The sequence below is a fragment of the Struthio camelus genome, chromosome 2, assembly GCF_040807025.1.
Source record: "Struthio camelus isolate bStrCam1 chromosome 2, bStrCam1.hap1, whole genome shotgun sequence".
NCBI classification, from domain to species: domain Eukaryota; kingdom Metazoa; phylum Chordata; class Aves; order Struthioniformes; family Struthionidae; genus Struthio; species Struthio camelus.
Window position 1 is genome coordinate 47516202 of NC_090943.1, and position 12421 is coordinate 47528622.

Consider the following 12421-nt stretch of genomic DNA (forward strand, 5'->3'; position numbering starts at 1 on the left):
AGCTGAACTTGGCACCCAAGCAACTCTGACCTTTTGCTTGGACAAATAATTGAGGTGTATGCAGTCATGTGCTGGGAGTTGTTCCCAATGTGTATGTGTTTTTGTTTGTTAATTGCCTGCTTAGGAGGATGGGGAAGGGGCCTTATAGTTATTTTGTGGGAACGACTTTGGCACTGTTAGAGAAAAATATGGCAGGTATATCTGCTTCCTTCCAGATTCTTTCTGTATGGGTCATAAAAGATGAGAAGGCAGAGCTGTTCCTTAAGGGCTGTAGGCTGAAAAACAACGCAGAAATGCAGCTGCTCTTGTTTATCTTTTAACTGGTTGATTTTATACATGCATTTCTGTATGTCTCTTGAACCATGTTGTTTAAGGAATGGCACCTTTAAGGAATGCACATTAAAATGCTGCCTGCCTGAAATGTCACTTGATTAAATATGTGTGTGTGTGTGTGTGTGTGTGTAGATATATATGTGTATATGAGGATATGTCAAAGTAGTAGTGGATCACACTGCCTTTTTTTGCCTTTCAGTTATATAATTTGAACTTACTATGCTTTTCCCTCCTTACAAACATTAAAAAATACTACAATGTAGAAGATTATTTAAGCCATATTTAGGGAAAGAGAGACCATTTCAGGACCTTGTGCCTCCTTCCCTGTCTGCCTTCCCCCTGGTTTCAAAGCACAAAAGAAATCTACATTTAGCTGAGTGGGAGAAAGGGTTTCGTGAGAAGGAAGTGGCCTCTCTTGGAGTCTTTGAACCAGGCAGTTCAGAGCGCTGGAGTCTGTTCTCCATTCCAGCATTAATCTCTGGGGCGATCTTTTCTGAGGTCCTGTTTCTGCCCCAACTTTCACCTTCTGTAAAGGGTGCTTTGTAAATATAGATTAAAAATATACTTAGACATGAAAACGTTCTCAGTTGTTCAGCTTTCTACATATTTGTGAACTGTTTGTTGTTCAACTTGTAGTATTCTTCAGGTTAATTAAATTGCCTTTCCACTAGTAAGCTGTTGTTAGTTTAAACATGAGGGAGTCTCTCTCTGACATTGAAATTCAGATTCCTCTTCGCAAAAAAAAAAAAAAAAAAGTCATCGAGATGCCAGCTGGTGAATTTTGGCCCGACTTTGGATCTGAGCGCAGGGCTGATTCACAATTGGTATTTCAGTGATTCTTCACTGATTTTAGTAGGCACACACTGATGCCATTCAGCTGAGATTCTGAACAGACAGAGCTGAATATTTGGAACTTTTTAGAGTCAAGGTTTTTGCTGAACACAGAATAAAGCCTGTTATCATAATCTAGATTTTGTTAGTTGATTCCTAATTCTTGAGGTGCTGCCTCATATCATATAAAAAGGCACCTTAAAGAGGTCCTAGCAATAGCAGAAGCATCTCATGGAATTGTCTCTCTACTAACAAGTCCATCACCTTTAGTCTCTATCTGAATAAACCTTGTTGTAGCGGCTACCCATGGGCAAGACTAATTGTGATGTACTCTTCTTCTGTACTATGTCTATTGCCTCTACAGTAATTCACTTTAATGTTGGCTGCAGGGAATAGATGAAGGCCCGGAGGGACTCAAACTGATTTCTGACATTATTCGAGAGAAGGTGGAAATAGACATCAGTGTGCTGATGGGAGCTAACATTGCCAATGAGGTGGCAGCAGAGAAATTCTGTGAAACCACAATAGGTAATATTGCAAGTAATCAAAATGTTTATAATATGCTCCTGTCCTCAGAATTGCACATCCAATAGCTCAAATTTCAGTTTTCAACATTAATCAGCTATTATCAGAAACTGTGGGGTCCTTCTTGCTTTAATGTTGAATTTTTTAGAATGTTTACACCTCCAAAAGTACTAGGAGAGTACTAGGAACAGGGGGAAAAGGGCAATTTTATAGTCTCACTAGGGTTGTTATGGCCTTAGCAGGTAGAATACTAAGCACGCTTTTTCTCATCCTCCGAATAATAAACTGCTTTGTTTTAATGCTGTGCTTAAGCTTTTTCTTGGGTGCTGCATGGTTTAATATGGATAAATGATTATATATTCTAGCTCAAGTGTTCTGGTTCATAGATGGAATCTTTCAATATGTCTTACTTTTTTTTCTAATTTCTTAAACTTTTTAAAACTTTTTTTACTTTTTTTTTTTAAATCCTTTTAAAGTTCTCAAAATAACTAGTTCCCCCAAATCATAGGCATAGTTTTAGTCTTGTGTTGGTCTCTGCACCCCTTTGCAGCACAAAGATGTACCTAGTCTTGGATTTCACAGTGTCTGGATAAGCATGCACATTTATACACATATAGACATGCATAATATCAGAGAGTTAATGCTATTGTTTCAGTGTTAATTTTTTTTCAATTTTGTGCATTTTTAGCTTTGTAACATCTCATCAACAGCTTTTGCATTTCATTTATTTTTGAATGGTTGAATTTCCATACAGTGGTGTCTTAGAAACTTAGCTGCCAGTGTCAGCATGCTCAGTTAATAAAATATCCTTGAGTTGCCTTTATCAGGAGGTATTTCTCTTGAATGCTGACCTTAAAATAATTGCACCTGTTATATTTTTAACTTACCTTTGTTTTATTATTAATTTTTTTTTAAGAGAATGATTTAAAGAAAAGGGAGAGTATGGAGAATTAATGAGGTTATTTTTTAGACTCTCTTCCTGAGCAGACAATTAATTATGAAGAACTCCACAGGAACTCAGTGCAGAGCTTTTCAGTGTGATGTAGACACACCCTTAGTCACTTAAAACAATGGAATCTGTTTAGGATGAAGATAGAATAACCTTAACTATGCTTTCAAGTATTCTGATTTGCAAAGGAAAACCAAAATGATACCGAAATAAATTATTCATTGACGTTTTTATTCTTCCTTTCTCTCAACAGGCAGCAAAATCTTGCAGAATGGCCTTCTCTTCAAAGAACTCTTGCAGACTCCAAACTTCCGAATAACTGTAGTAGATGATGCAGATACTGTTGAGCTTTGTGGTGCTCTGAAGGTAAGATTAAACAGGGCGCAGTTTTGTACACAGAAGGAACAGTGATCCTCATAGAAACAGATGGATATTTTTATCTATAGGGTTACGTTTATTATATTTTATATAACATACAAAACAATCAAATTTCTAGGAGAACCAGGTGTGAAATGGAAGAGCAGCGCATTTTGGGAGTTGGCATTTAGACCCGTGTCTTACAGCATCCTAAGTTCTCTTCCTGCATCTTTCACTTAGCTCACATACAGTCACAAAACAAGCATTTGTTTTATCTAAAGGGTCAAAATTTTTCTAAAACCATTGTAGTCCCCAAAGGGAGATGGCATTGTTCCTTTTTCTTTATGCAAGAGTGTGTTCACAAAGGAACAGTAAGAAATAAGTTAGTATTATTCCTTTGCGTCTGTTAACCAATTTATTCCTCTGTTCATTGGCTTACTTGATGTGAGAACTGTTATTTTTTATATTTTGTGGATATATACTGCATAAGGTCCACATGGATAACCACATTCAGAAGTTACTTGAAGAAGAAAAAATGTTATTTCAAAGAATTAAGCATCTGGACTGTTTTCATTAACAAAATTGATATTGGCAGGAAGTGAAGGCTAGCTTAAATGTATTCCTGTTGGTGTTTTCTTCAGGTTAATTTATAGGCCATTTGTGAAGAGAAAGTATTAGGCTGAGACTCTGGCCAGTAGTACTGTAATTCACATTATCTGATATCGATGATGGAAACCTTTTTGGATAGATGTAGTAGTACAGTAGATAATATGGTTTACTTTTTTTTTTTTTACTTTTTTGATAATTATTTTGCATTGCTTTGTTGTCTTTGTTAAAATTGTGTGGAAATTGTGCTATTCACTTGCAAAGCTCCTGAGCCAATGAATGATGCCTTTAACCTAAGGGGTTCTGATCCCTGGTCATGTTAGTCAGTGCGAGGTAAACATGGCTATAATAATGTAAATTTTAGCGTACTGGTTTTCCAAATAGTTTTATATTGAGACTTGTCATATTGGAAGTCCTGAGTAGATGATCATGGGCCTGTGAATGGAGCTAATGACTGTACCTTGGTGTAAAGTGGTTTGGAGTTATTATATTTATACTTAAGGTTGTGGAGCTCATAATTTGGTTCCATAGCCATTGCTTGGAGATACTGTAGTGGTGATGTGAGAGGTCAGCAGGAAATAAATTCCTGTGTATAGACCTGCCAGATTCGTCAGAAAATTTTACAGACTTTTTTTTTTTTTTTTAAACTTTGAAATCTGCTCAGACTGATGCTTTCTGACTAGCTTGAGTTCTTGCCTGACAGAGGAGTTCTGTGCCAGAGAAGTGTTCCTTCCAGAGAAATCTCCTGCATATAGAGTTAGACTGTTGAAGGGGAGATGAGTATGCCCATCCAACTCAGAAGTGAGTCAGCAGACACTCAGACTCCACTATAAAGGTCTGAGACAGGCAAGAGAATTCCAGAAGAGCTGAAATAAATTGTTCTTCTGGGCCTAGAAAGGTATGGAGGTCAAACCGGTGTATTTTCTTTGTAGCCCTGTTTTGTTCCTCCCTCCTGCTTCATTATTCATCTTGCTACTTGCAGACTGAAATTTCTTGCTGAGGTTTCAAAAAAAGCCATATATATGCTGTGTGCTCTGGTCATTTAGGATTGATTGCAGTATGTTTTGTTAACTGAGCTGAGGCGTCCAAAAACACATAGTCTGAGCTCTAAAGAAAAGAGTGAATCAAAAATAAAGTAGTTTGTTTAAAGCTACTATGGATTTCTTGCTTGATTAAAAGGCGCAAACTGGTATAAATTGGCATAGGTCAGTCATGCTAGTATACATGAGGTTTTTCAAACATACAGCTCTTCCTTAATCTGAATTTTTTTTATTAGAATCTTATTTTTTAAAGTAACTTTTAATTTAAAACTCTTTCTAGTTTATCTTAAATCATGTGCTGACCATATTTAAACCAATTCCCTGAGCTATTTTTAACTTGAACATTACTGAATTCTATTAATGCACTGGGATCGTGTATACCATTGATGAGAAGCTAAAAGTAAATTGATTTTTTTTTTTTTTAAATGTCCTATGCAAAACAAAATGGAAAACTCAAATAGTAAAAATGTAGATTTGAGCTTTTTTTTCTTACAAGCTGTACATGCTTATTAGTAGGATAATAATTTATTAATGGTAACAACGAGCATTTTATGTGCTTGTTGCCTTTTATGTGATTTTTTGTTATAAAGATTACCTGAATAATATGGGGGGGGGAGGGGGAGGAAGCATATTTTCATGTGACCATTTTTAGGGAAAAATCCCAAGCGTAGCTTCTATCAGCTGACAGTTACTTTATGAAACTGGAAAGTTACTTCATGAAAAATGGCAAAATACAGTGGTATTTAATTTGCTGGTAGGAGGAAGTTTCTGTTTCGGGAGAGGGCAACATTGTGTTGCGTGAAGAGACAGGTACACAGAGAGAGCTGCTGATGTGAATTTCTATAGCACTGCCAGTTCAAACTGTCTGCAGCATCACTGCAGACCACATTTTAGAAGAGCAGCGGTAGCAGGCACATGTCTCAGTCTAGACTTTCTTTTTGGATACAGAAATAGTGAAAGCAACTCCTGTATTGGTATCTGAAGAGATAGTATACTATGACCAATATTAATGCTATGAGAAATAGTATATTCTCCCAGGTTCTGCATTTTCAATAAATACCAGCTTGGGAAAATGAGACTTTTCTGGTATTTCTGGCATACTAGACTAGTGTTTGTTAAAAGTCTGTATTGCTTTCACTCTTTATTTCTGCAAGCCTCTCTAAGCAGGGAGAATTTTCAGTGTGGATGATTGTCTAAAGGTTGGTGGGGGGGAAAAACAAAACAGAAGAGTAACAGAGGGTGTTCTGAGCACTGCTTTTCCTGTTCTTAGTGATAATTTTTGGCTTGAAATTTTGTTTTCATAGCATATTTAAATTCAGACTGTAATAATAGGTATTGCAGCTGGATGATCACGAAAGAACATGTGCTTTGTTGCTATTCAGAGATGCATATATTCTGAAAATCCACTTCATTTGCTGTATTTATTTTTTCTGACAATGGGCTGATGGAGATGTACTGAAGTATAGAAATCGGAGCACTGAAATGGCAGTCTTGCATCAGCTTAGAGACTGGCTGAATAGGGAATGGCAGTCATTTAACAAAATCTGATGGTATTGGGGAAGGAGAACAGCTGTCTGCAGTAACTTGTTGGCTGTAGGAACAAAATGTGCTTGGCTTGTTCTTCTCCATCAGAGGTTTTTCTTTTGAGGACTGAAGCACGTTTTGCATTCATTTTGTGACTTTTTTCAAGGGTTGAGATCAGAAATAAATGAACTTCAAAATTTGGATAGCTCAGCTTCAAGGTGGCCGGATGGCTCTACAGGCAGCCTGACCTGAGGCTGCCTGTGAATTCCAGTTACCTTTTGCCAATGTTGGGGCCTTCTTAGGAAGTGTTCAATGGTCAAGGCACTGCTGTAAGAGCCATATGCCCAGCTCACCTGTGGATATGCTCTTGGGTCCTTATGGATGTGGTACTGCAGAGTAGCACAGACCCAAATTTATCCCTCTTGAGGTGTCTAAGGAGTCCTTAGTTTTGTGCCTGAGTGTGGACTTGCAATCAAACAGCCTAGATGTGAGGCAAGACTGAACTGGCGTATGAACCTAGCCCTGTGCTTGAGAGGCAGTTTCAGTGTAGCTGCATTCTTATGGGTGAACTGTACTGCAATCATTTATCTAGCCTAGCTGTGTCAGGGCTGAGGGTGAAGAAAGGAGGAATGAAAACCTAATCTCAGGATACGGCAAAATGGCTCCAGCTGCCTGATGCATTTGTTGGGGGCTGTGGAGAGTCAAATGCCCTCAGTAGCAGCAGTCAAGGATCAAGACAGAAGTGAAAGTTTACAGGAGAGAGAAGAGCAGCTGCTGTGATTGCCTTTCCCAGCAGAGCTTCCAGCTCATCTCTAAATCTTACAGCTCCAGCTTAACCTTAAGCAAGAAAGTAAGAAGTATAACTATAATTTTATTGTTTATCAGGTTATGTAAAGCAGCATTATTATTTACAAAGGTAGTCCTGCAAAGCATGTTTATGGCAGTCATTGTTGGATAGTCAGTCCAGCTATTGCAGAAGACGAATAAATTGTGGTAATTATTGTTTTCTGAGATGAAATGGTAAGGAATTCCATTATTCATGTTCAAGTTTGCCAGGAGCAGGCAAACAATTTATGCTGAACTTCTCTGACAGTCCTGCTGACAGTCTTTGATTTTTTTGAGTCTCCCTTTGACCTATCTCAGCCATGGTGTGAAGCAAGGAGCTCCTCCAAGTTCATATTGTAAGCAGGAGAGAAAACAGGCTGTGCTGAGCTGTGCTGTGGCACTCCCTCAAGGAAGGCTGGATGTCCCAGGTGAGTTAACATCTCTGCTTAGTTCTCTGAACCATTTAATTATGGAGAGGTGAAGGCTGCCTGAGAAATGGCCTCGGAAGCTGTCTGTGTGAGCTCTCCACAAACATACTATTGTAAGCTGAGTAGGACTGTAAGTTGGAAATTATCTTCCTGAGCACTGACTCTCTATGGAAGAAGCTGCCAGCCGAATCTGCACCCTCAGTAGCCTGCTGTCATCAACTGACCTTGAGTTTTTGACCTCCAGCGTCATTATAACAGGTTGTCTACAAATAGAAGACAATTACTCTTGCTTGCTCTGAAGCATACTCTGAGCACTGTCTGGCATCAACATTTCTTTTCTGGAGTTTAGCTTCAATACTTCAGTTATAAAATAACTGAGTTCTCTCCTAGCTCTATAATAATTAGTACTAGGAGTAGTACTGGTTTCTGGTAAAGGGTCTGATGGCCTGCAAAGTGTTTTAATAGTTTTAAAACATTTGCAATATAAATACGACTCATGTGCTTCTTGCTTGAAGGATGCATGCTTTAATGTAAAAAGCTGTTGGTGCCAAGATTGGGGAAATGTATTCACTCAAGTGTAGAGTGTGGTAAAGTGGTTTTGAGTGCTCTTAATCCCCCAGGCCAAAAGGAACGCTGGGCTGCTGTTATTTTGGGGTTGTTGTGACAGTATTTTTGAACCTTTGGACCGACAGGCTTGTTTGTAGACTACAGCTGCCCTCGCTTACCTGGCCCTTTGGGCCTTCCCCCACCACCTCCCCTATGTTTTATATGCCAATATAGTCAGCATTTGACTCTTCTCTTGCACAAACGTATACCCATTGCTTTTGCAGGAACTCTTGTATCTGCAAATGTAGGTTGCAGGAATGGCAGTGTTCAGGTTATTTCTGTTTCACATTAATAGGAATACTGATTAAATATTATAGATAGCAGATGGTACTTGAAGCTGACATCTCTTAAATAATTGAATTTATCCTCATCAATATGATAAGTGGAGTTATTAATGTCAACACTATGAAAAGGATCATTCTTGTTGTGACAGCAGGAGTCTCTAAAAATTTATTTTGACCTTATTAATGGGTAGGTGGTGTGGTATAGTGGGATATTGAGACAAAGGAATACTCTGCTGTTCCCAACTTTACCACTTCCCTTTTATGTCTCTGTTTTCCTTCTATGGAAAATGGAAACAGTGATGCTGTTGTCCCTTGAGAAATGCTTTGAAATATATTGCCATGAGGAAGGTGTTACTTGTCCTTTAAATCGGAGATAGTGTTAATATTGAACTTTTAGTTTAAACTCCTGATAACATTAAATCATTTAATGTAATGAACCAAGAAATTCACCTGGGGTAAAGTCTGTGATATTTTTGTTTCTGGTTTGGAGATTTAAATGAAAAGGGATGTGGAACCCATCATCTGAGTTTTTTTTTTTAAATATCCAGCTGTTGAAAACTTGCATTTCCTAGCTGTTTGTTTTGATGGCAGAAGGAGTTATGATCAGTTAATGTTCTTGTAAGAATCATCCACTGAATTTTATGCAGCAGACTCATATCTTCTGACTAGTCTAGAATAGTAATTCTTAAAATTTAGGCTGTGGGAACATGGTAAAAAGTCTTCAGAATCTTACTATCTTCCTATAGTGTGGTCAAATCAAACTTGTAAAAGTTTGTAAAAGTCCCTCCTCCCCCCTTTTCTCCAAAAAGAACCCATTGATGGATGTGTGGAATCTTCTAATTCAGAATATATATTTTAGATTATATATTTTATATATTTATGTATTTAGATTATATTGTTTAGATTATATTTATATATTTAGATTATCTATTTTTCCCAGATTCATTCCAAAATATGTGAATAAGTTTAGTTAAATTTTTCTAATATTGGAAAGCTACAGCAAAACACAGTTTTTGCTACAGTAAAAAATAATTAAAGCTTCTCCAGGTTATAGGAGCAAAAAAAAAACAGTGAAGGGAGGTGCTGAGCAGCCTTAAGAAAAGGCTTTTTCAGATGTTGACAATGAAATATTAACTTTCTTTGGTTTGACCAACTGGCCAAGACTCGGAGCTTGGAAGGTTATTTCACTTACAAGGAAGAACTGTTGATGTAGTTGGACATCTTTATTGTAATTCTCTTTTACTTGTAAGCATATCCTATTTCTCTGAATACAGGGAGACTCAATCAGCAAAAGACGTTTGGGACTGAAATCTAGGAAACTTTCAAGCCATACTGCTGTAAGCTGTGGCTACCGTAAATCTGAGTTTCCCCAGGCATGCTCTTGTTTTCTGCTTATTCCGCAGAATAAGAGACTGACCTAGAACTGCCTAGAGCTTCTGACTGTTAGATAAGCCAGCAGGAACAGTAAGTCCAAGAGGCTGGCAAATGCTAATTGTGTCTTTCAGGTGAACCAAGCACATCTCGACTTACTGCACATGCACTGACCTGTGCTTGTGCTGTGGGTCTGATATACTTTGAACGCATCAGATACAGCAAAGATGTTTTGGCCAAATGGAAATGTGATTTCCCTCTCCCTGATATGGTTCTCAGAAGATCTCTACAATGCTAGTGGGCATGAAGCCCATGTGTGTTGATTTGTTTTGCTCATGCATCTTCCTGCAACAAACTCAGCTTGGTGCCTGCACCCAGAGATTTCAGGTACCAGGCTGCTTGAGCAATGTTTTTGGTAGAAAGATGATTAGTTCTCTTTCAGGTTTGTGAGATTTCTGTTTTATTTTGTTTTAAAAGAAGAGAATCCTCTTCCAATAAGATGTAGCTTTCAAATGGTATAGTCCAGTTCTCTAGAATATGTCAAACAGGAGAGAGTTGTCATGGATTCTTCAAGGATTTAAATGAAACCAGATGATAGAGCATGTAAATTCATAATTGTAGCCTAAGGGTTATATTGACCAGGATATAAATGTCTCTTAGGTGTGGGTGTGTGTTCTAGAGAATAATCAGTTGTCTTGTTTCCTCATGATTTGCAAACTGTGTGTAAGAACTTACAATGGGGACATTGTACAGAAGAGGAGCTGAGTGTTTCAGGGTTGGATCACAGCCTCCCTTCCTCCCCCCATTTTCTCAGAAATAACTAGCCTGGACTTACTTGAAACAATATTTCCATTGCTCCAAAGACAAACATTGCGAAAGGTAGAAACATACAACAAAATGCCAAGGGCCAAATCATACTGTAAGTTATGACAGGATAGGCTGCTTCAAAAGTGGAAAGGAAAGTCAAAGTAGGCAAAGTTGGAGGAAAGGGGAAGCTTTATACAGTGTCGGAGTGTTGGAGAAGTGCATGGAAAAAGTCCGGAGGTTGTTCAGAAACAAGGCTGTTTTCACTTTTAGCTGAGTACTAAATACTTTCAGACTCCAGATACATGCAAATTGCAGTTAAATGGGTTATCTAACCTAAGAACTTTCTAACCACCATGCGCAAAAATATTGGAGGTGATGGCGAGCTGCTGTAGGAGAGATGTCTGATGTAAAGATACCTAGCCTGAATCATCAAAGTTAAGATTTAAGCCAAGATTATGTGAAGTGCCAGCTTTAAAAGTCTGATCATCTTTTGCTGCTGTTGCACCTACAGTTGGGACTTCTGTGTGCAGTTTCCAAGAGTCATATTTAGACCTCATAGCTGCTCAAAAAGCAATGACTCATCCTCTGGCCCCATTTTTGAGTGAGAGTCACCTAGCCACGATTGGCCTCACAGCACTACAGCCACCTACAGTCTTTAGGTCTCATAATCCAACAAACAGAACAAAAAACGGCTGGTAATAGTCTTGTTGCTTTCATTAGCAGCTTCCAGCTGCTGCTGCTGCTGCTGCTGTTCCTTCAACAAGTTACAGCTCTTTTTCTGCAGTGGGGTTGGTAATGCCGGTTATCCTGTGGTTTCTGTTGAGGTGGCTTCTGCTGTTATTGTTGCAGAAAGATGTTACTACATCTGTTGCTTCCTTATCTGCTTTGCCAGGGCTTCAAAATCCCATCTCTTCTGTAGTTTTTTTCGGGGGGGGCCAAACAATAGTTTTTACAGTTGCTTTGCTCAAAAGTCTCTCTACTGATCTTTGTTTTATGTTCATAAGCCAAAGAAGGTACGGTACAGCTCATTGATCACGAAGAAACAGTACCTTCTTTGTAGAGAGATGTAATCAGGTCTAAGGAGAGAACCTTTTTGTGCTTAGGAAAAGTCTCATGTCATGAATCTCCAGGCCCCTCCCCAGGCTGAATTTAGCCCCTCAGCATATTAGCATGAAAATAAACAAACATTTATCTGATTCAGGATTGCTTTAATCAGAAAGAAAATAAGGCTTGGGGTTTGAGATGTCAGTGTAGCTCTACCCCCACCTCAGGGCAGGATCAGCTATATCTAGACAAACCTTGTTTGGGTATAGTTTAACCTGTTCAATGATAATAGTTCCGTAGCCTGCAGGGCAACTTCTTTCAGAGCTTTAACTACGCTTTTATCCTTGGAAATACTTTCCTAATGTAACACTTTTTTTTAGGTTATCTCATAAACAACTATATATACAACTCTTAAGGATACTTGCACTCTGTCTCTTGGTGTCTTCTGGGATTCTCTAAACAATAGTTGATTCATTTCCCGTTTGTTTTTTTTCTCATTAGAATATAGTGGCGGTAGGAGCTGGGTTCTGTGATGGCCTTCGCTGTGGTGACAATACCAAAGCTGCCGTTATTCGCCTTGGCCTAATGGAGATGATTGCATTTGCCAGAATTTTTTGCAAAGGACAGGTGTCTACTGCCACCTTCCTGGAGAGCTGTGGAGTTGCTGATCTCATCACAACTTGTTATGGTGGCCGGAATCGACGGGTAGCAGAAGCATTTGTTAAAACTGGAAAGGTACCTTATCCACTGAGTAAAATCTGTTGTTGCAAGCAATAGATTGGCATTCCTGGTTTGTTGGAGTCATAACATAGCTATCTGAGACACTCTAGCTGTACTTAGTGAGTACCCTTCTCTTTGCTCTCTTTCGTGAGTGTTACAAGGTTAGAATGC

The 12421-nt window shown here is 38.6% G+C and overlaps 1 protein-coding gene across 7 annotated transcripts in view; it reads left to right on the forward strand.

Moving 5' to 3' along the window:
• GPD1L (glycerol-3-phosphate dehydrogenase 1 like) overlaps positions 1-12421 on the forward strand; it is a 73197-nt gene that overhangs the window by 39095 nt on the left and 21681 nt on the right. For all 7 annotated transcript variants that reach the window (XM_068935505.1, XM_068935508.1, XM_068935504.1 and 4 more), the window contains 3 exons: positions 1554-1692; positions 2892-3004; positions 12032-12265. In XM_068935505.1, the coding sequence (XP_068791606.1) occupies positions 1554-1692; positions 2892-3004; positions 12032-12265 (486 nt within the window). The remainder of the gene's footprint in view (positions 1-1553; positions 1693-2891; positions 3005-12031; positions 12266-12421) is intronic.